Here is a 24837-nt window from a genome sequence, read left to right on the forward strand (position 1 = left end):
GTAGGACGGCACGGCACCGTGGACACGATAGCGGGAATGCAGGTTACAGGTTACAGAAGGGACCATGCTAGACGCCATGGTTGCAGGTGTGACGAGGTGTGTAAAACAGAAAACTCGTCGTTTGCCAAAAAAATTTGCGTCACTCATCGCCTCCAAGGGTGGTGAAGTACACGAAATACACGAAAAACAGGGAAAAGGCTGGTCGTGAAAAAAGCGGATGTTCGTTCGTACTTACAATGGAAGTCATGTTGAATGCAGTTGTAAATTCGCAGGTGAATTAGCAAACACAGAACGCGAACGCAGGAACGGAAGCCGTGGAATTCCGGAGAGCTCACAGAACTACGAGATGTGAACCGCGATCAACACTTGGACAGAATGTGCTGTTCTTTGCCGCCGCTCGAGTATAGTTATATATATAAGCTTTCTTTTCGATTTCCCCATTTTCCAAGCACAAACGCATCACGTTCCTCCCACGAAAACAGTTGGGAAATTCCTTCCTCTATCTTACAAACCATTTCCAACCGCAAACCGTGCCATTCCTACAGCGCACCCATCAGTCCGCTTGAAATTATTTTGTAATTTATACAATTTAATGAAAATTTATTTTAAACTCATCTAAAATCGTTCTCTCTCTCTGTGCCATGCGAAGCGTATAACACACATTCTAAAGCCTCTAAGTGTGTACCAGCCATTCATTCTCTCGCAGCACTGTTCTCCGCTCAGCTGTTTTTCCTGCTTTGCCACCTAAATATTGGTTGATAATTTTCTCCGCAAGACTGAGTTTGGCGCGTGTAATCTCACACGAGGACCCCTCTGCGGAATCGCCGGTCCGCCAAAGCGTGAAAGTTTTCCCGTCGCCACCCAACCGCTGCCCTGCTGCTTGCTTTATCGCAGTTTCGGGCAGTCAAGCAAGGCAAAGTAAACGAATCGGTAAAAACAAACGCAAATTATCACCGTGGATTGCACAGTGGCGGTACGCTGCGGTAAGGATGTTTGTGTAAAACAAAATAAAATGGAGGATTATATTAAAAATTATTGCACTGTACTGAAACGAAAAGCATTTATTTGCATACAGTCCCTGTTGGAAGCATTCTACTCCTGGCGAAACAACAGAATTATCAGAACGGAACTGGATGAAACTTGCTATTGTACACATTTGCTTGTGAATCAGCAGTGTGGTCTAGAAACGAAATCTCAGATTATCACTCGCAAACTCTGCGCTTGTAAAAATGTGCGGAAATGAAGTTTGAGAATAACCAGCAAGTAAAAATTCCCGTGCAAACTATCCCGATATCTCGTCCAGATCCACAAACCTACTTGCTACCGGCGATAAACGGCGAAAGATGATAATGTAATCACTACTGCGCTGAGGACAGTTATCGCCCGGTAGTTCTCATATTCTAACTGTATATAGGGTACGGGAGGGTATTTTCAGCAGGTTTGACGACATATAATTTTAATATGTTATAACTATTTTCTCAAGACTGTCAGTCAGGCTTGTTATTTCCTCACTCATTGTGCAAAAAGTGCAACTTTTTTTGTTCCACACAATGAGCAGAACTGCTTTCAGAAATGAGAAGTAAATCCACACAATGAGAAACAGACTAAACACAATGAGAAAAACTGACGTGCAGAAAAATTTCTTAATGCGCTCTTTAAATGAGCAACTTTCGGTTTTGCTCCCGGTCCTCTCGGTAGCTACAGCAGTAAACGTGGAAACAAAACAACCGGTGCGCGTACAGCAGCTATAGACTCAGAGGCGTCAAGACAATCAAAAGTCGTTAAATTTTGAATCTTAGCGGAGAATTGCCTTTGTTTATAATGGGACTTTCCTGTTGGTACGCGTCAAGAAGCAAATGTATGGGAATTCAAATGTTGCCATATCTAAATAACATTTTTCGCATTGTTGCCGTTGTGACATGCCTAACCATATGATGCAGTTGCGTTCACGGGCAGCCAAACTCAACTGAATATACTAAATGTAAGAATCATGATTCAACTGCATTAATGGATTAATATTTTTCTGATGGCAATGACCGCTACTGACAATCGTCGTTTTTTCTCAACGCACTACCCATGTTAAAACTACCCGTAGTTGTCATACGTTAGCGCATCGCATCAACGTATTCAAAGTTCAAAACATTCTCCTCAATGAGTAGCACAGTGTGCGGTTGCTCATACAACTGCGTTCAGCAAGAAAGAGCACAGTTAAAATGAAACGGAGCAGAATAAATCGCGTTGAAGACTGAGCACAGTTTGAATTTTTCTCTTCTCTTTTTTTCTTCTGAGGAGGTGCCATCCCTGCTGTCAGTAATCTACTATTTTTTATTTGACGAACGTCCAAACCACCTGTTCTTCCACTAGAACTAGGCCACAGGCCGAAAAAATAGATGCTATCGCTTAATAGGCCGAAAATACCCTCCCGTGCCTTATTTCGTATATAGTGCATAAATATTATCGGCCTTCTTTAAATCCTCCGGTAGCTGTTCTGTTTCGAAGATACGGACTGTCAGCCAGTGTAGATCGGTAGACAACTTACCCGGGCCCATCTTGGCAAGCACCGCCACGATGCCATTTTTACTAGCTACCTTCTTATTTTTGAACAGTTTGGGCATCGTTAATTTCATCTCTTCTGGAAGTTGACATATACAGTGTGACACATAGATATTTGAACAAAAATCATTTTATGCTTGCAAACTAAGACCATGTGTGAGTGGCATCCTGACTTAAGACTTACTTGACGTAGTTTCATTTCCGTATTGTGTCTCGTTCGGTGTGCTCGTACCAGAGTCTCAGTTATGGTCGTTGATAATAAATAAATTGTAAAACGGTGCAACATGCGGCACTGCGGCACATCACGATATAAAAAGAGAATTTGTATACTATACAGTGAAAAGATTTATTGAGACGGGATCTGTTGAAAACCGGAAGAAATCGCAGCGTTAGGACTGCAGAGATCAAAAAGGTTGTTCGAGAACGAATTTGTCGCAGTTGCGACCGGTCCGCCCGGAAAATGGCAGTTCAGCTGTATATCGAAAGGAAAGCTCTTCGTCGAATTTTTAAAATGGATCTGGCTATGAAAGCATTTAAAAAACGTAAAATCCATGGATTAACGGAAGCAACAAAACAAAATCGATGTCCTTAAAGCTGGCAGTGCAAAGTTAGCAGAACATTAGCTGCACCATTCAGTTAATTGATGCTCAATTAATGCTAATTAATGCTCCTAATGCTCCATTGTTTCATAGGAAAAAACAATGCACTGCCAGCTTTAGATAAAGTTAGCAGGACAATGTTCGGAAATGGCACTTCCGGTGCAGATAGAGCTACCCGAGTATGACCATAATTTAATGCTCATTAAATGCTCTAGGAAAAACATAGTTTCGGTAACTTTCATGGAAAATGACTACCAAAGTTACCGAAACTATGGTTTTCCTAGAGCATTAAATGAGCATTAAACTATGGTCATACTTGGGTAGCTCTATCTGCACCAGAAGTGCCATTTCCGAACATTGTCCTGCTAACTTTATCTAAAGCTAGCAGTGCATTGTTTTTTCCTATGAAACAATGGAGCATTAAATTCGTCGTTAGAAGCATTAATTAGCATTAATTGAGCATCAATTAACTGAATGGTGCTGCTAATGTTCTGCTAACTTTGCACTGCCAGCTTTAGGGACATACAAAATCTACAGGAAAGATGCAAACTGCTTGTCTGTCGGCACGGTGTTTCAGAAGTGATCTATTCTGATGAGAAGTTGTTTGTCATGCTCAAAATGATAGGTTGTGATCGGTTTGGATCAAGGACGTTCCAAAGCACAAACGGAATGTACTTACTTACTTACTTACTAATGAGTCCATGTCCGCCGGTCCGGCAGAACAAAGGAATGAAATCAGAGATCTCCACTGCTGACGGTTACTCGCCATGACTTTTACCTGTCGCCAGGACAGGTTCTCGTCTACAGCCCGGATGTCGTTGGCTAGGCTGCGTCGCCATGAGCCTCTGGGTCTGTCTCTTCTACACTGTCCTTGTGGATTCCAGTCGAGTGCATCTCTGCAAACCTCGTTCGCTCCTTTCCCCAAGGTGTGTCCGATCCACTTCCACCTACGTTCACGAATTTCTGTGGCTATCGGCCGTTGATGATATCGACGATGGAATTCCTCATTGGATATCCAGTTATCAGGCCACCAGGCACGAATGATGTATCGCAGGCACCGGTTAATGAATACCTGCAGTTTTTGCGTTTCGCAGGCATACAGCAGTACGGATTTAACGTTCCTATTAAAGATTCGGGTTTTCATACGTAGAGTGATCTGGTTTAAGCGCCAAATGTTTCGCAGACCTGCAAAGGCACCCCTGGCCTTCCTGATCCGTGTGGCTATATTAGTCGTGGTACCACCATCGGACGTTGTCTGGTTACCAAGATATTGAAAGGCGTCTACCTGCTCAACTTGTTGTCCCGCTACTGTGAAGTTGGTGGAATTGTCAGTGTTCACTACCATAGATTTAGTTTTCGCTACATTGACTGTGAGAGCTGCTGCTTGAGAGCTCTCGGAGAGGTCATCTAACTTGCTCTGCATATCGTTTCGGCGTTGTGCGAGCAAGACAATGTCGTCGGCTAGGTCGAGGTCATTTAACTGCTCCATCGTTAGAGGATTCCAAGGCAATCCTCGCTTTGGTCTACTGTCAATTGCTCCAACTAATATCTCATTCATAGCGATGAGAAACAGAAGCGGTGATAAAATGCAGCCCTGTCTCACGCCAGCAGTAACCCTTAAGGGGTCGGACAAGACGCCGTCGTGCAAAACTTTGCACGAGAACGCCTCGTACTGAGCCTCGATGAGATGGACTAGCTTATCTGGAACTCCTCTATGCCTAAGTGCGCCCCAGATGTTTTCGTGATTGAGCCGGTCGAACGCCTTTTCGAAGTCAACGAACACCAGCAGAAGAGAGTCCTAGAATTCGTTGATCTGCTCCAATATAATGCGGAGCGTTGAGATATGGTCTACACATGATCGGCCAGCACGGAATCCAGCTTGCTGCCGCCGGAGAGTAGCGTCGATCTTCTCCTGGATCCGGTTGAGGATTACCTTACAGAGTACTTTGAGAGTAATACAGAGCAACGTGATGCCACGCCAGTTACCGCATTCCGTTAGGTCTCCTTTCTTAGGGACTTTGAGCAATATGCCCTGCATCCAGTCCACCGGAAAAGTTGCGGTTTCCCAAATATTGCTGAAAAGCTGATGCATCATCTAGGCTGACACAGATGGATCAGCTTTGAGCATTTCGGCTGAAATACGATCTATCCCTGGCGCCCTATTGGATTTCATACTCTTGATGGCTGCTACAATTTCATCCAGCGATGGCGCCTCCGAGTTCACGCGATTTATTCGACGAACTGTAGGCGTCGTACGCTGCTGGTTTTGTTGGTCTCTGATATTTGAAACTCGGAAGAGTTGTTCAAAATGTTCAGTCCATCGCTTAAGCTGTTCTGTACGGTCAGTCAGTAGCTGACCAGCTCTGCGCTTTAGCGGCATCTTTGTATTCATCCTGGCACCACTGAGGCGGTGAGAAATATCGTACAACAAACGGATATCACCATTGGCGGCGGCTGTTTCTCCTTGTTCGGCTAGGGAGCTAGTCCAGGCTCTCTTGTCCCGCCTACAAGCACGTTTAACAGCCCTCTCTAGTTCGGCGTATCGTTCACGGGCAGCTGTCTTAGCCGATCTGGTCCGCGCTCGCTCAATGCCGGCTTTCGCTTCTCTCCGCTCGTCGATCTTCCTCCAAGTTTCATCCGAAATCCATTCTCTCCGCCCGCTGCGCGCTTTGCCGATGGTTTCATCACTGGCCGTGATGAAGGCGTTCTTGATGCCGGTCCATTGCTCTTCGACGGTTCCACCAGGTGGCAACTCCGAGGCTCGCGATTAAAGTTGTTCAACAAAGGCCCTTTTCACCTCAGGATTCTCCAATCGGCGGACATCGTAGCGGCACCCAACTTTCTCCTCCCGTCGTTGGACACGTGCGCAGACGTATCTCAGATAAGAAGATGATGGTCGGATGCAATGTCAGCGCTGCGTTTGTTGCGTACATCAAGAAGGCTCCTTCTCCATTTCCGGCTGATGCAGATGTGGTCGATTTGGTTTTCTGTTCGGCCGTCGCGGGAGACCCACGTGACTTTATGTACTGGTCTATGGGGGAAGAGCGATCCACCAATGACCATGTCGTTATTACCACAGAATTCTGTAAACAGCTCCCCGTTTTCGCTCATATCTCATAGGCCATGGCGTCCCCTGACGCCTTCAAGGTCCGTGTTGTTTGAGCCAATCTTCGCGTTGAAGTCGCCCATGTGGATTTGGATGTCCCCCTCCAGAATTTTCTCAACCACGCTGTTCAGCTAGCTGTAAAAACTCTCTTTCTCCTGCAGGTCGGCAGCATCTGGTAGCAGTAGCACTGGATTGCTGTAAGGTTCCTAACCCGTGTTCTGAATCTGGCAACGATTATTTGCTCATTTATCGGTTTCCACTTCATCAGGGCCGCATGTGCCCCTGGGCTCAGTAGGAATCCAACTCCTCTTTCTCGAGTAGCATTTTAACCTCGTATGCCAGAGTAGAGCAAGACTTACCCGGATGATGTCCTGTGTTCGCCAGTACCCGGCCAGAGGTCCTCGCTCAAGCCCAGGATTTTAAGCATCAGGCGGCTAACTTCCCTTGCAAGTTGAGCCAGCTTGCCCTGCTGGGCAAGGGTCAATATATTCCATGTTCCGATTCGTGTACGTGTTTTCATGCTAAAGGTCATTGCCAATAATCCAGAGAGATTTCTTCTTTCATTTTCGATATATTTTTTGTGTTCCGGTACAGTAGGCTGTTAACCTAAGGTCCTTATCCCGCTGATGGGGCTGCCATCTTGATGTGGCCGGGAGCCACTGTGCCCCCTTCCCTGTTAGCATACGACAACCAAACCCCAGCCGGCACTTCGTGGAGGTAGGAATAGTAGTCAATGAACAGAGGTTATGGAATGCACATGTTCACCCTTTGCCAGCCAAAACCGGAATGTACCACGATACCAAAATTCATCAGCGGTCGCGGTATGGGGATGCATGGGGGGCTCTGTAGCCGCAAGGTTACCGAGTCTTTAACAAGTGAGTGGTCATGGGTTCGAATCTTAGTAGGATAAGGCCATTTGATGTCAAAGTGACTTTAGCATGGGTTTATTCTCTGGTCCCTCATCACCCTTCCTGCATCCTGAATTCTATATTATCCCGATATGACCTATTGACAGTGCAAAAATGAGACCCTTATAGTAATATACAGTAGTTTTGCCACGCCAAGTTTGGCCTCCAAGTTCTCCTGATTTGAACCTTTGGAGTTATGTATATGGCGGTACATGCAGCAGAAGCTCAAGGATTATAAATATCATAATTTCGATGAATTTAAGTTAGTTATCAACGAGATATGGGATGAAATTCCGATGGAAGTAGTGTGTGCCGCGTTTGAAGCGTGTTATCCAAGCAAAATGCGATTCAATAGAGCAATGATTGTTTGTTGCATTCTGTATCTATGGATAAACAACTTCTAAAATGACCAAACCACTCTAATAAAAAAAAACTTCTGAAAGTAAAATTCGAAATTTACCCTTTATTTACAAAAGTATCTGACTTTGTTTTTGTTCGAATACATATGTGTCACACTGTACACTCAAGTCGTTTTTTACGCGCAGCATACGTTTTGCGTAAATCTCGTAATTTATGCAAAAATAGTTGCTAAAACCGCTCAAAAACTGGGCCCTTTATTCCTGGTGCCGGTGGGGTTCTTGAAGAGGACAGATTTCACTGCACAGTCGTCCGGTAATTGCATGGCCAACCCACCGTAGTCTTTCAACTATCACCAGACGTACGATCTCTAAGTAGTGGCTGCAGGTCGTGGCTCATACGCCTGCTTCACTCTACACTTTCCGTTTGTAGTCCGTCAAAAATAGTCCGCTACACCTTTCGTTAAAATATTCCAAGTGTACATATGTTTTCCGTAAGCAAAGTAACAGTCTTAAAACCGTAGAGGACTAGCGGTCTGATAAGCTTCTGGTGCGGCGGTGTATGCTTCTTGATCGAAGCGTCTTGTGTAGGAAAAAGTTGGTTCGTCTTTCAACTTGAGTACGTCGTTGAATCTCCTTAATCGTAATATTGTCGACGGTGGTTCTAAACTCTAAAATCTAAGTTCTAGATTCTTAATATATGAAACCATCAACCACATCCAGTGCATCGCCGTCAATAGTAATTGCCCGTGGGAAGCGAACGTAGTTTTCTTTGGACCTTGCCCCATGTTTGATTTGTAGCCCTCCTCTTAGCCTCCGTTTTTAATCTGGCGTAGATTGCCGCCGTCGTCCCAAGATTTCTAGTAATGATGTGAAGGTTATCTGATCTGAGTAGGCTACTTTCGCCGAAGATCGTTTCTCTCGGTTCGATGCCCGCTCACCAGATCACCCACACCTTCAATAGTGATTGACATATAACTCTCTGCGCGACTCGCAAGGACTCGAGAGTACCTCTGAAACACACACTTACCATTTTACTCACTCCAGGGTAGATCAATCGCGCACCACTTAATCCGTAAAACCGTTTTCGTGCATTATCTAGCATAGTTGTTCGCGCTCGATTGTATAATATGCTGCCCTGAAATCCACGAAATTATGATGCTTGGGCAGTGAGTGAAAATTTGATCCGTTGTAGTAGAACGGGTCACCATATTATTCTCCGATTTTTCTCCAGATCTCTTCGAGATTAGGTGCCAGCACACTCACTGTTATCGTTTGTAGGCATCTCTAGGTTAACTTCCGTTCCGTCTTCTTCTGTTGTATTGTCCATAAACCCACCTGTCGACCACCTCGTGCTCATTAATCCGGAATAGTTGTTCTAACTCTTCACGATCTCTGTTTTTTTTCCTTCCTATGGATAGTGAATAACCCATTCTGCGTTCGACGAGACTTGGCGAAACTCGTCCACGCCCAATCCGTAGATAGTTTTTCCAAGTTTTTTTTCATACAAAATTTGTTACACTCAAGTCTTTTTTTACACGGTTTGTTTACTCAGAAACGGTGCAACTTAGGTACTATTTACAAACTATGTGACGAATGTCGGGCCTTATGCCCGCCCAAATGCATTGAGTAATAAGTGATTGGTCCCTAAGTTGCTCCGTTCTTAAAAATCGAAAAAACAAACCGTGTAAAAAAGTACTTGAGTGTATCCGCAAATGTATAAAACTGAGAAACAATTGCGCCATGGTGATTGGTTATCCAACAATCGTTTATTTCTTTGAAGCGTTTGTTATCCAACAATCGTTTATTTCTTTGAAGCGTTTGTGAGGTGATCACAAACACCCTTTATTGCGCACTAGTCCACTCTATAGATACTTCGTAGATTCATTTATGTTACTCTTTGGAGCTTACCAGTACTTTACAAGTGCCCAGCAACAAACAACACAGCAGACTCATCCAACCGGATACTTTAGATATTCGGCGTTATGTGACCAGAGAGCGTTAGTTCGTCTATGATTTGGAAACTTTGGAACGGATTGTCTACTTCTTAACTATGGTACGTACTTTTTAGGTTAAACCTTTCATATGGATAGGAACAAAGTGTTCAGGCTGATGGCTCTGCGTGTAGCGTGCGGGTATCGTACCATGTCGTTGGATGCGATCGGGGTCATTGCAGCCATGATCCCCATATGCATATTTCTTGGTGAGGACATTGAGCACCATAGGCAGAGGAATGTCAGGGGCGCTCGGGACAGAGTTAGGCAAGACTCTATTAGGCGGTGGTAGGCGGAATGGGACCACGCTAACATGGCAGGTGGACCCATAGGCTGATCCAGAACATCTCGTGCTGGATCGTTAGAAGGCACAGTGAGGTAATTTTTGTTAGGGCATGGATGCTTCAAGAAGAATCTACACCAGGACCCGACAATGTCACCTTCAATTGCATAGCGTCACTCAACAATGAAGCAGTGCACAGTGGTCCAGGAGACAATTTTAGGCGGAAATTAAGGTTTCTAGCCTAAAATTGACCTTCCAGACAAAACTTGTGTTCGACAAAGTTGTTGCATGCAGAAAGGCGCTCATTTGTGTGCTATCAAATTTTAGGGTGGTTCTTATTTTCAAAAAAATCGAAAATCTAACTTTTTTATTTCGAAAAATAGAAGTAAACATTGTTCGTCAAAGTTGTAGAGCTGTTAATTTTATGCAATTTAAAAAAAAAAATTTTTGTTGTATCTCTTAAATTGACTGATTTGGAGCCTTTTTTCTGAATCGATTTAGGGTGACTCTTAAAAAAAACGGTTTTTTCGTTGTAACTTTTTAATAGCGAAATTTTCGCAAAAGTTGTCTTCAGATGACTTTTAGAACTCTTTAAGACAAAAATTTTGCAGCATAGAGCGTGCTTATATATTGAGCCAATCATGAGTAATTAGCATTTTTATTTATAAAATACGCCTTTTTCAAATGTTGGTATCTTTAGTGGGGGCAAACAAAAAACATATTTTTTGATGGCATTTTAAAGAGCATACTTTGCTCTTTACTATATAAACGACTTGAAGATATGTTATTTTTTTATCTCGAATAAATTAAATTTGAAAACATCAAGTTTTACATATAATTCAACGCTTTTGAATCTATATTTGAACGCAAGTATGAGCTAGCGAGTACTAAATCGCATAAAGATGGGTTTTTTGGTTCAAACATTATTCCAGTGTGACAAAAAATTACCTTTCTTCACTATTTCTTTTATTGAAAACATCTACAATGCTTGGTTTTTTAGCAACTAGTCTAGGCATCTATGTTTCGTGACTTTTTTGAACAGCGTGATTTTTTACAGAAATACCCATAAAAAATTACAAAATTATCAGAATTATCAAACACTTTTTTTGATTTATTTATCTGCTTCAATTGTGGCCTGATTATTGTATGCGGTTGTTTATGCGCTTATTTACTTGAAAAGTGCTAAAGATGTCAAATACCGCGAAGAAACCATTCGTTCAGGCCTTACAGAACAATTGGGGATTAGCGGATAAGCAAACCTTGGTAGAAGGAGAAAACTCCAATTCTGGAAACGTTGGCAGCCGTTTTTAAGAGACAAAAAAGTTGTTGCCAATTGGTATTGCTGACGCCAGAGGGGCATCTGCTGAATCCACCCCAAGTTCCTGGTCGAACTACCGGGAACCGCGTAGGGGCCGGGCTCTCACGACCTCTTTTCAGGCTAGCTGTAAAAAGCACGAAGGCTCTCAGAGTTGGCTCCGGGTCTACTTTTCAATCAAGGAAACAAAACTCATCACTTACTACTCACAGAACGATTTTTATTAAAAAGTTTACAAACTCACTGTGCTCATTTTCACGTGGTCGGCCGACCATTCAGTTAACGATGACAAATTCATGATGACGTACTACGGCGGACTGCGAATGTTGTGTGGAATCGGAGAGCAGCTTCGTGATCCTATTGACTCAAACAACCTTTCCCAGCTGAGATTCAAGCATACGATGACTGACTTTTTGGACCAGCGTCTTACATCGGGGGTACATGGGAGGCGCATTCAGTATCTCAAATTAATTGAAATACTGAAAATCAATAGTTTCAAACATTAATACATAAACAACCGCATACAATAATCAGGCCACAATTGAAGCAGATAAATAAATCAATAAAAGTGTTTGATAATTCTGATAATTTTGTTATTTTTTATGGGTATTTCTGTAAAAAATCACGCTGTTCAAAAAAGTCACGAAACATAGATGCCTAGACTAGTTGCTAAAAAACCAAGCATTGTAGATGTTTTCAATAAAAGAAATAGTGAAGAAAGGTAATTTTTTGTCACACTGGAATAATGTTTGAACCAAAAAACCCATCTTTATGCGATTTAGTACTCGCTAGCTCATACTTGCGTTCAAATATAGATTCAAAAGCGTTGAATTATATGTAAAACTTGATGTTTTCAAATTAAATTTATTCGAGATAAAAAAATAACATATCTTCAAGTCGTTTATATAATAAAGAGCAAAGTATGCTCTTTAAAATGCCATCAAAAAATATTTTTTTCGTTTGCCCCCACTAAAGATACCAACATTTGAAAAAGGCGTATTTTATAAATAAAAATGCTAATTACTCATGATTGGCTCAATATATAAGCACGCTCTATGCTGCAAAATTTTTGTCTTAAAGAGTTCTAAAAGTCATCTGAAGACAACTTTTGCGAAAATTTCGCTATTAAAAAGTTACAACGAAAAAACCGTTTTTTTAAGAGTCACCCTAAATCGATTCAGAAAAAAGGCTCCAAATCAGTCAATTTAAGAGATACAACAAAAAAAATTTATTTTAAATTGCATAAAATTAACAGCTCTACAACTTTGACGAACAATGTTTACTTCTATTTTTCGAAATAAAAAAGTTAGATTTTCGATTTTTTTGAAAATAAGAACCACCCTAAAATTTGATAGCACACAAATGAGCGCCTTTCTGCATGCAACAACTTTGTCGAACACAAGTTTTGTCTGGAAGGTCAATTTTAGGCTAGAAACCTTAATTTCCGCCTAAAATTGTCTCCTGGACCACTGTGCAGTGGAAGCTTCGGTTTCAACAGAAGCACCACCGCTTCAGTTTCAAACTGGTTTCAGTCAGCGCCAGCGAAACGGGTTTCACTTCATCACGACTTTTCATTTGTACTTTTCTGTCAAAAACTTTTCATTTGTACTTTTCTGTCAAATATTTAGAAGAAGGCCAGCAACTTTGAATGCAAATAAATTAAATTTGAGTAACATTTCCCACAATGCAATGCATATTACAGTTAACCTAGTCAATGACGACAAATCGTGCCTGACTTTCTGCCGTCGTCAATTGAAACAGCCACCAACTTCAACTGAAGCTTGCTTGAAACATTCTGTTCAACAAATGAAGCAAGTCACTTCATGTACGAAGCGAAATTAACCGAAAGTCAGTTTCATTTATTTGTTTCGACGATGCCGGGTAGATTCTACGCATGCGTGGGCGGGTTGTGTCGTCCTTTTGCCCCATATGTACGGTAGCCGAGGAAACGACGAAGCACGTGATGTTTCACTGTCCGCGTTTCGGAACCACGCGGTGTGAGATGCTTGCGGTCGTTGGAGCAGTCACCAACGCCGACAACATCGTGCAGAGAATGTGCACAGAGCAGCGCGCATGGGTCACGTCAATAGGGCGATGACGGACGTGATGATGGAGTTATAATGGCTAGAACGTTTGCAATTGTAGGGCCTGACATAGCTTGGCTAGGGACAGATAAAGAGCTGAGTGGGCAGCCCAGGCCCTTGGTGAGCGGTAGTGGCGGTATAACGTGACATGGGGTGTTGTTTGAGCCTACACCAAACAACGGGTAGTGCTTATACACGTGCTCCCTCCTGAAGTAGAACCTAACGGTAGTTCCGAAAGGGGTTCAGGAAAAGGAGAGCAGGAAAGTTTTTAGTAGGTAGGCGCAAGTTGGCACCTTACGAATTCTATTCGGCACCGTGGAGGTGTTGTCTATGAAGATTTGCTCATACCTGAATAAAAATATATGAAAAAACCAATCATATGGGTTACACGGTCAATTGTCATTTTTATGTACAAATATACCATTATAAGGCACTATTTAGGTAATCGGGCTTCTACGAGTAGTTAAAGAATGTATTATTTTTTGATGCTCTATGGCAACCATAACAGCATCGAATTAATAAATCTTGCTTTATTGATCAACAATTACTGAGAGCAGTAACTGGGAGCCCAGATTAAAGCAGAGTTTTCGTCCTTATCTTCTCTAATCTTGTGAAGTTCTTCTTCTACTTTGTCAGGCTTTCCATTTCAGGCTTTAAATCTATTTGTGACTTTCGGCCAATTTGCTATGGGTCAATCTGACGTTACTGCCATTACCGCTTTTGTACGTAGTTTATGAAACGCGGTTTGCTTTTTCATATCATACGGCTTAAGGACTTTCTTAAAAAACTAGGAACTTTCTTAAAAAACATGCATATAGACCAAATCAGCTTCAAGGATCATCCTGATAGATAGTTCCTCCTGCATAAGTTTTTTTTGCTACAATACATCCCAATTCTAAGGTACCGCTCCCGAATGGTAAACGCAAACCGTGAGACGCCTTACTCATGAGGCCAAGGGCCAACAGTTTTCCCGGATATTCGTATTTATCTGTTTGTATTGTACAAGCGCCAAAACGAACAGCACGATTCAACCAACGTCAGTCGCCGGTAGGTATAGGTACCTACGTATACCGTCACTCGCTCGCGTCGACCGCCTATAGGTAACGTTAAACAGGCGAACGAAAAGGCGGGCAGAAGGACGTGTGAATACACGGGAATATGTATATATGCGGGGTTGGCTTGCCTCGTTGACAATAACGGTCCGTGAGATACATTCCTACTGATAGTGGCGCGTTCTGTTTAATAGTTGCCAGCAAATTTCAACGCTTCGCTAGCGTCCCACGAGATGTGACTATTTAAAAGTACATTTAAAATTTTTATTTGACAAATTAGTTCTAAATTATATGGTAGGTTGCTAGTCAGTTTCAGATTGTTCTTGATTTATATTATTTTAAAACTGCAATTTGCTTCTAGAAATGAAACTATAAAACATTTCGCTATCTGGATCTTGAAAAGTATATAAACGATAATTTCCAGTATTCTGTTTTTAGGTTAAATACGCATGAATAACAAAATGATGTCTAAGTTATTTTTTTTCTTTGACACACAGGATATAGAGCTCATATATGGTTCTAATTATATAGCATGTAATGTGCTAATGGCAACTCGTAGTATTTTCAACAAATGCGTTAAATCAACTTGCGTTCACTACTCTACGCGAGTCCCGTCCGCTGAGCAGATATACCTTAACGCAACATATGGTTTTCTCGTTTTACCGATCTGTTGGAATGTTAATGTTAATACATGTGTGCCAATTTTAAGTATGGCAGAATAAGTGAGCGGTATATTAAATTACGAAACGTAATGTTCTAAATAACCGAGGTCTTCCATTTTACACTAAATTTGAATACCAGACCAGACCAACCAGACGTTAGACGGTAGTAGATAAGTGTTTATTGAAAAACTTTTGCATCAGTTTACCCATAATGTTGTACTATAAGAAGTTCGTGGTATAATGATTATTATTCTATGTGTATTTTCATAAAACACAAGACAGAAACCTGAAATCCTGAGTCGTTTTGCTTATTTTGGGGATTAAATTTTTTATCTAAAGTTTTAATTGTAGTTTAATTATATTTTATTACTATTTACAGGTTTCGCTATAGGGTATGAATTAGGGAGAGTTATTTGACTCACTTAAGCCCCTACCTAGTGCCACCTCGTAGATCTACCGAATTTTCCTCTCACATGATGACAAGGTCATCTGCAAAGCCGACAACTTCGAAACCTTCAGCTTCTAGGCTCCTAAGTAGACCATCTACAACTAAAGAACACAAAAGTGGATCTAAGTTAAACGATAATGATCTATGGCCATCCCTGGAAATGCTTCACGACTGAAGTAGCTAAGCTAGGAGATGCGAGCTTGAGCGCCTGTTTCGCAGATGAGGGGTGGCTCAAACAGCGTCTGTCTCGGAGCGATAGGCTGAATATGAAATGCTGTGTCTCGCAAACTGTACCTAAGGCTATTGCAAATCCTATTTAAAGTTTTTGTCACCCCCCCCCCCCCCTCTCCCCTAGGAAATTGGCTTGAAAAATCGGGGGGCAAAATATAATTTTTAGTATATGAGTCAAATTTCTTTTTATGAAATCAATTGTCTGTGGGCTCTACAGTCTGAAAAACTCGAAAAATGAGTCTCCAAGTTGAATTAACGCTTCTAGCACGAAACAGAAATGGAAATTCGAACAATGGAATTTCCGAAAATCGTCCAAAAAAATTTTCCTTCGTTTTTGACTTTTTTCGTTTATTTTTGCATAGAAAATAATAACGTATATATTATAAGCAAGAATAGATTCGGTTTTCACGTTTAAACCTTAAATAAAAATTCTTAAAATTCATGTTTTTTTCTCGATTAAAAAATTCACATTGTTTTTTTTTCGTACCCCCCCCCCCCCCCCCCCCCCCCTTCAGTGGCCGAACACCGGAAGGACAAAAACTTTGTAAAATATTTGTAATGGCCTAAGCTGGCAGACCCATCAGCGGGATGTAGATACAGAGCCTAGGCGTGGCATGGAGGCGCCCTTCGTTCTCTAAATAAGTATTCCTTTCATGTTTATGAATTTTTTCGTATTTTTCCAATACTTCGCTGCACTTAAGGTATGCATCAAAAATGGACTAATTTCGGATGGCAATGAAAACCAACACAAAAGACAATTCAATGGAACAAATCCTGGTTTTGGCGATTAGCTACTTATCCGTTTGCACCATTTTTTAAATTATTGGAGTTGATCTTCCGTTTGACCCTTACTTTCTTGATGAGTGACGTAAAGCACTCGGTTACCTGCCAATCGTTGCCATCACGCTTCACTGGAAGGATGTTTTTCAACGACACCTTTCAACGCCGCTTCTTCCGGGTGATTGCCTATTGTTCAAACTCGGTCAGCCTCAACTGACGCTTCTGCATGAAAATGTCCATTTTGGTCACTTCTTGACCATTTGGCCGGTTGCTCCGACCTCCCGATCCAAGTCACGAAACGACAAGGCCACCTTGCAATCGGTGTGCCTGTTCAGTTTCTGTTGCACTTTCAGCATCGGGTATCAGCATCTTTGGCTCGAGCAGCACGTTCCTCTTTACGCGGCACTGTCGGGTGGCCGGAACCGGGCTTCCGTGCGACACTTTCGCCTTCCTTTAAAAAAACTTCCAAGTTCTTCAGTACAGGGTGGAGCTGGCAGTACAAACAAAGTATCAAGCGTAGTTGTTTGACTGTTTTCGCTATAGCTGTTGCAAACAAATCAATTGATAACGCTCTCATATGTTTTCTGTACCCAACAGGGTTGCTACGATTGGGGTGTACAGCTGGGTTTATCATCAGGTGGCAGGGTTATTGCATTAAGTATGGCTAAAATCAGCCCATTTTGTTATGTCTACGTACCGACAAATGATAAATTAGATGACTTTAAGGATAAGTTCTACGACAGGCTCGAGATAACCTATGGAGAGTGCCCACAATATGACGTTAATGTCATCATCAAGATGCAAAACGCAGATCGGGAGGAAGACATTCTTCCGCCCTGTCATTGGAAGACGTACTCTTATGTCGACCAATGATAAGGCTCATTACCGCGACCATAGGAACGGGCATCTGTAGCACCTACTTACCACGTTTGAATATTCAGAAGCATCCACACCTGGAAGCATCCAAATAGAGACTTCAGCTCTCAGATTTTTCAGGTCTTTATTGACGGCCGACACTTTTCAGATGTGCTGCTGCAGCTGGGCACGTGGCCAGAATGCCCAACGAAGGAATAAGTAAAACTATTTTCTACTGAGAACCAGGACGAAACGTAGACTACAGGGCAGACTCCGTACCCGATGAATATGCGCTGTCAAGGCCCACTCACAAACGTGCTGGTGTTCGAGGGGATTGGACATCGGCAGCCCAGGATCGACAGTACTGGAGGCTAACGGATTGTCGCCCATAAAATAAAGTAGGTAAGGTTTGCTACACATTTTTACCTTTGTTATACTATATAACAAAGGTTTAAAAATTGGTCGAAAAACACGAAATTGATCCAAGGCCCGGAGGGCCGAGTCACATATACCAATCGATAGGGTTCGACGAACTGAGCAATGTCTGTGTGTGTGTGTGTATGTATGTGTGTATGTGTGTATGTGTGTTCGCTCCGAATTTTCTATCGCCTGTTACTCGGAGATGGCTGAACCGATTCGATCGCTATTACTTTTGTTTGAAAGGTATTATTGCCTAGAATATCACTATTAAATTGTTTCGTAGTCTGACTTTTCGTTTGAAAGTTATAAATTGTTTCGTAGTCTGACTTTTCGTTTGAAAGTTATAAGCAAAAATGTGAAAACTACGTGACACGGTTTTCTCCGGAACCGCGCAACCAATTTTAACAATCTTAGTACCAAACGAAAGCTCTTACGATTGCTAAACATCTTGCTAAGTTTTATTGAAAACAGACAAGCAGTTTAAAAGTTAGCCTTGAAAAACCTGTTTTGACTATGTACAAATGAACGCCTGTTTCTCAGAGATGGCCAAACCGATTTACACGCTATTAGTTTCATTTGGCAGGTAATATAGCCGGATAGATCACTATTGAATGGTTTTTTGATTGGACGTTTAATTTGAAAGTTACGAGCAATCGAATACACCACACCAAAATTAACAATAATTTATAATGATTTTAACCAAGATAATTTACCTAATTTCAATCATTTTAATATCAAACGAGAGGTTTTCACACTACGAATATATATGCAAAATTTCATAAGAGTTGGTTTTACCGGTCAAAAGATATTAACCCTCGAACACTCGCGCCCACTTTTATAACACGGTTACTTGCGCGCACATTAGCCCAAAATCAAAGAAAACGTGCGCACTAGAGTTTTGACTAAGAAAACTTAGTTTTAAGTTTATTAAACCTTTGGAAGAGTTTCTTAAAATTGAAAGCTCTATTGTCTGGTAGAATTTGAATTTTGATTAATCCCCCTAAAAGTGAAATAAAAAAATTATTTTCCTTTAGTTTCAATATAACACATTGATGTGTTCTGCAAACTTTTAGAGCATATTATTGCAAGAAATTTTGCTAAAGACAGTAACCTTCTATCTCTTCAGTGAAGATAGAAAAATCTTATTTATTGTATATGAATTGGTAAAGTCAGTTTTTCTATTTTTCCTCTTTTTGTAATTATTGTATGACTTTTTCATGTATTACAAAGATGTACAAATAATAAAAATACATAACTTTGCTGAATTTAGTATACCTCTATGTTTGCTTGTTTAGGAACTGTAGGACTTTGATTGTGAAAAATACCCTGATTTTGACCCCGAATTACTCGACTACCAACAGACGGATACATCTTAAACATTTTACATTTGCTGGTAGTTTTGCTGCATACAGACACCATTTTTTCCATATGAAGAAACGAGAGCAAATTCCAGTTGGGTCAATTGCGGTACACCTCACATGCTACTTGCTTCGTTTCGGTGATGTCGGTTTATGCTAATCTTGTTTCCTAACAATTTAAAGTATTAGTGCATTAAATAATGCTGACATTTTGCTCATAACAAGTTTACTGAAGAATATACGTTAGTATATACGTTATATACGATTTGTAACTTTATAACAATATGGCATTCAAAAACACATGTTGTACAAAATACAACAGCGTGAGTAACCAAAAGTTAATAAAAATTGATGAAATTTATTCAAGAAAATTTTATTGTTGTGAATCTATTTGATCTATTTGGCATTACAGGAAATTACGCATAATTCAAAAACTTATAAACTAGACCTTTACTACTCAATGTATATGTTAAAGAATAATATTTCATCTTACAACTTACTTTTACTTGCACTTACCCTCATTAGTAACAACTTACTCAGCAATTTCATGAGAAAAGGAACTATCAAAATTTATAAGTGCTTCTATTTGGTTCAAATTTTGTAAACTTATTCAATTTCCAAAAATTTCATGTAAGCCAAACGTGTCGATTTCTATCTCAAATAGCAAGTAAGATCGTATAACAAAGGTTCCTTTCACCACTAGGTGGATTAAATCAGGTTTTTTAAATGTTTTTCCATTCCTTTAATGATTCAAGTAAAATATAGTAAACATTCAAATCAGATTGAGGTTCAGTTACGACATCAATAAAAAGTTACGTAGGACTACGAATGCAGGTTCAATTTGACAAAGCTTGACATTTTGCAAATGTTTGTCACGCAAATTTTCAATTTGAAACATGCCTATAAATTTGATAGAAGAAGACAAATTTCAATTTCCTAGATATCAGTTTGTAGTTCCACTAAGAGTTTCAGTAGGACGCAATTACACTTCATCTGGTGATTGACGACGATATCGCATTGGAAAACTTTTGTGTGACTTGTAGCACTAGTCAACTTGCTTGCTAGTTACTTAACTTGCTTGAAACGAATGTTAACTGATTTAAAGATCTTGCTCAAAACATAAAATATTTGTCATTGGACGCACAACTTATGGTAGAATAGAAAAAATAAATAAATAATCTGGGTTATCATTTACCACTGGTTCACTTTCGTCAATTTCCTTGCAAATAGTTGGTATATAGCACCATTTATTGTGACAGGTTGATTTGAAATATACCGTTCTGATTCAAACTTTGAACACTAAAGCTATGCTGAAACTCTTGAAAATAAAATGTCCGAAAACATCTTTATTCTACCCCCATAAATGGTTTAATAGCATGACAATTTATTTATTTTCGTGAGAAATTTTTAAAAATAAGGAAAAAATGTTATTTTACATTTAAAAACACTAAAAAACTGCAATTCGGTTTTGATTCAAACTTCGAACACTTGCAACTAACATACGAACAACGAGTTGAAATTATGACAGTTGAAATATCATCAATTAAAGCAATATATTAAGCGCCCAAAACCTATTTTCGGATCTGACAGTCACTAATTCTAAATCACTTCGAAAATTGTTATATCACGTCACATGCATGAATATTCCAACAACCCCTTTTTTTCTTAGAAGCCATCAGTTTTGAATAAATCCTTTCAGTATGTGGATCAATCGGCCGAAAGATAGGGTTGGTCGCTAATTTCTTGACGTAGGACTACGTCTTACGGCAAGTTTTGAGATAGGGTGTCATTCCAAAAAATCGAAAAATGTTAGCGTCACGAAAAATGATAGGTTTTGAGCGCTAATAGCTCAGCGGTTTTCCGATAGATTTTCAATATTCTTACACCAATCGATCGGAAAATCTTCTAACAATTGACTTAAATGAAGAAAAGCATGGATTCTTGATGTTGAACTATTGAAAAATTGAAAATAATTAACCCTTGTTTTACCAGAATTCTCGATTCGTGATTGCTTGTTGGAAATAATGTCATCAAAGTGGAAATGCGTTTTCACGCTTCGGCTTATAATTCAGTTAATTTTCAATAGATTTCCAAGATATTTATACCAATTGATCGGAAAATCGATTTGGAAAATCTTGAAAATATAGACAACTAGTGATTTTCAATGCGCGTCAAAATTGAATTATTTTCATTTTTTTGCATTCCCACGTCAGTGCTTCCCTAGCACGGATGTCAGAAATATATACGATAGAAGCTATGGGTTAAGCTTCCTTATGATTGTATTTAGTTTACGCCCTATAGAATCCGATCGAAAAGTGTTGAGCTTCAGCTGTTGCTGCTTTCCCGGATAAGGCAACGAAGACATTCAAATTCACCAAGCGAGACGTCAACAAACTGAAGAATCCATCGACTCATCCGCCAGTGAACGATATAGTTTTGGCTGCTATGCCTTTTACTGCGCATCGTCAGTCGGTCAGCGGCTTTCGTTGGCGTCACATCGGCAAGCAGCTAGCTTGCGACACATCGGACAGACAGCTTTCGAGTCACATCCGTGGCATAATTTTAAAGGTTGTATTTGAAACATTGTTTGCCTTACGGTGCACATCGTCATCAGTTGGCCATGATCATCGGCTGCTGAGGAAAGGAAAGTATGCTGAGCGTGTTGGAGCTGGAGCACTCATCTCGCTGCCGTGATGGAATATCTGGCTGCTGAAGTTCTGGAATTGGCAGAAAATATGCTGCTCGCAACAACAAAACGACCAGAATTATGCCACGTCACTTGCAGTTGGCCACCTGGACTGGTATTTCATCGTGACTCATGACCATACACGAACGGCTTCGTTGATCGCATAGCTTCTGAGGCTTTCTGGTTGGTATGTTGCAACAAGCCGTGCCGGGTTAGCGGTTATCGGTACTCCAATTTACCGAAAAGAGAATTACGTTAGGTGCGTCAGTGCAAGTTTATTGCAAGCTAGAGTTATGATAATCAAACAATCGGTCCTTTTAAGGATCACACAACCATTGAAGAATTTATTATATATTCTTGCCCAGTTAATACCATAATAACACAGGCAACGAGGGAAAAGTTGAACTTTTCGCCGTTGCGGATGGAAAATGGTGGGAATAAGTTTTCTGGTCACGGGCGACATTTTCTGCCACTTCCAAAAAGTCTGCAGATTGTAAATGCTTTATTATCAGTATTCTTCTTTTGTAAACTGCAGAAAAAGTTTGCCTAAATTTTTCCTGCTTTTTGAAAACTCGCGCGTACCGTCTACCGATTACCAGAGAAAAAACACGTTTCAACGTAGAAACAGATCATGAAAATTTATTTACTGTTTGGTTGAGTGTGACTTCGATTCGTTTTAATAAAATAGATTCAATCAATTCATGGATATAACTCCAAAGTCGGTTGAGGATTGAACGTATACTCTGATAAACGTTGCGTATGTAGGTTGTATACATGAAGAATCGTATTATTATATACATGGATGCAGGATGTCGCTACAAAGAGACTTACGTAGTCCTACGTCACCTATGCGGTCGTGTCTTGTGCACAACCCCTCTGATTTTTATAACTGTTCACTTTTAGACATCAAATTAGACTACGTTTATCGCGGTCATAAAAAATCTTGCGGAGAGGAGGACTTATCACTTTTTCGACGCACTTCCCTAGCACAGACATCAAATTGATCTAGTTTTTTTAGCCGTCCCAAAAAATTCTGTAAGGACGAGGAGGCTTTATCACCTTTCCTGGCGTAATTTCCAAGCACAGATATCAAATTAGTATAAGTCTGGACGTTGTTATGACTCTTCGACCTGTTGGGACAAGCAGGCTTTGTCACTTTTTATGAAATTAAAGGAAAAACGTAACGAGAACCATTAAATGCAAGTGTAAAAACTGTAACAAGTATAAATTTAAGTACGGCTGTATACAATCGTACTGCTTGTGATATTGAAACATCATTATCTCTACGGCAAATCAGCATTAATTATTCCGACCAATCACAGAGCGTGGATTTTTGGTTAGATAATGCCTAACATTTTTTAATTATTCAAAAGTTTGTTAGCAAAACATGTAGCCTACTTTATTGTAATATATTCTTAGAAATGTTTCCAATCGATTGATACCAATATCTCTAGAATCTATTGAGGGATAGCTGGGTTATAAGCGAGCAAACCATAACCACTTTTCGTTACATGTTCCCTTATCGTTTTTCTAAAGTGTACCCCAATTTGGAGTCAAAGACGTAGTCCTACGTCAAAAAAGATATGCATTACCTATACAATTGAGCAAACTAAGTCGAAAAACAGTCACTGGAATTTCAAGTCGCAAAGTCAAAGCAAGTTCAAGAGCAAAGTCGAAAAAAATGACAAATTAGCAAAGGAATGGAGGTAAAATCAAAGTGAGAATAGAACACAACAGAAGGTGGAACAAAAATAATAAACATAAACTAAAAACAATACTAAAGCGCCCGTTTAATTCCCGTTTAGATTTTAAGTTTATAACGATAAGTTATCCTTGTTTTGATTTTCCGCGACAGGTGTGAACTTATAACTAACATTCAACAGCTATTTTTATGATGGAGGTTTGACCGTGCGGTTTCAGTAGTTTCTCCTATTCAGAGTATAATTAATAGCCATATAAAAAGCCAAGACCCCAATAACGAGAACCGCTATAAATATAAAGCACTCGAATTTCAAAACCAAGCTACAAATCGGGCGTTAAGACGCCATACTCACTGCAAACTAATAGCGACTGTCTTGAATGAGTATAGAAAATTAATGCGTTTATCTCTTGAGACTTGACTCGTCGCCGTCGTCGTCGTCGTCGTCGTCGCCGGGCGGTAGGAAAAATGCCATTTATTACTCTGTTCGATGACCTTTGCGTTCGGTCGTGTCATCCGAAACCAATTAACCCGTGCCCGGATTGAGTGAGATCGCACGCGGCGAACGGCCTTTCCTGCTGTTTTTGCGTCCGATTCCTGCTGTTTTTGAGCGAAACAATACACTCGTTTCTCATCGCCGCTTCAGCGAAAAACGCTGACAAGACGCAGGTGTCCTAGCTGCTTTCGACTAAATACCAGTCGGTAGTCGTCGGTCAGAATAGACTTATAGTCGATTTTCATGTGCCATCCGTAGTCGCTTGGGTCAATTTTTAGCTCGCGAGCAATTTCAACCATAATCGCTCGATTTGTTGTTGGCTTACGGAATTTCGGCAGAGATAAAGGGGCAAGGAAACTTATTAGCACTTTGACGCGAGTTTCCGTTTGACGGTGGAAACTTTGTAAGTGAAAATAAACCATTGAAACGGAAGGGTGTGGATGCTAGGCGAGCATGTCATTGTGACGTTCGTTTGCAAAGTTATTATTTCATTAGTTTGCTGGGGTGAGAAATAAACAATATTCGATGTTAATAAAAATATTTTTTTTTTAAAGAATTTCCTTTATCCTCTGTTTTTCAAAACAACTCCAGTCCTTTTAAAATTCAATCAAGTATTGTAGACTTAGGAAACTATTTTTTGGAAATTTTTGTTGACCATCATTTGAAAAGGTTTCTGTTTAATTATTTATTTTTAAATCAATATTTCAGTAACAAACAATGTAAATAACGTTTCACGTGTGAAGAAAAAACTGTTTTCGAAATCTAATGAGTGCTACATATTTCTTTTCTCAAAAGTATTCTTTTCCACTATTCCTTTTTCTGTTTAAAAAAATGCATTTTCAAAACGACTGTTTATAAATTCGGTTTTTATAGTTATATTGATGCATCAAAAGGAACGATACAAATTTTGTCCGCTTCGTAAATAGTTTACATGAATTTTGAAAACCCAAAA

General features: G+C 40.3%; 1 protein-coding gene across 1 annotated transcript in view; it reads right to left on the reverse strand.

The window, feature by feature from the left end:
* LOC128738344 (troponin C, isoallergen Bla g 6.0101-like) overlaps window positions 1–343 on the reverse strand; it is a 28865-nt gene extending 28522 nt beyond the window's left edge. The window contains exon 1 of the mRNA XM_053833396.1: window positions 236–343. Coding sequence (XP_053689371.1) covers window positions 236–247 — 12 coding nt within the window. The 5' untranslated portion in view covers window positions 248–343. The remainder of the gene's footprint in view (window positions 1–235) is intronic.
* Between the last annotated feature and the right edge of the window lie 24494 nt (window positions 344–24837).

Source organism: Sabethes cyaneus, chromosome 2, assembly GCF_943734655.1.
Source record: "Sabethes cyaneus chromosome 2, idSabCyanKW18_F2, whole genome shotgun sequence".
Taxonomy (NCBI): domain Eukaryota; kingdom Metazoa; phylum Arthropoda; class Insecta; order Diptera; family Culicidae; genus Sabethes; species Sabethes cyaneus.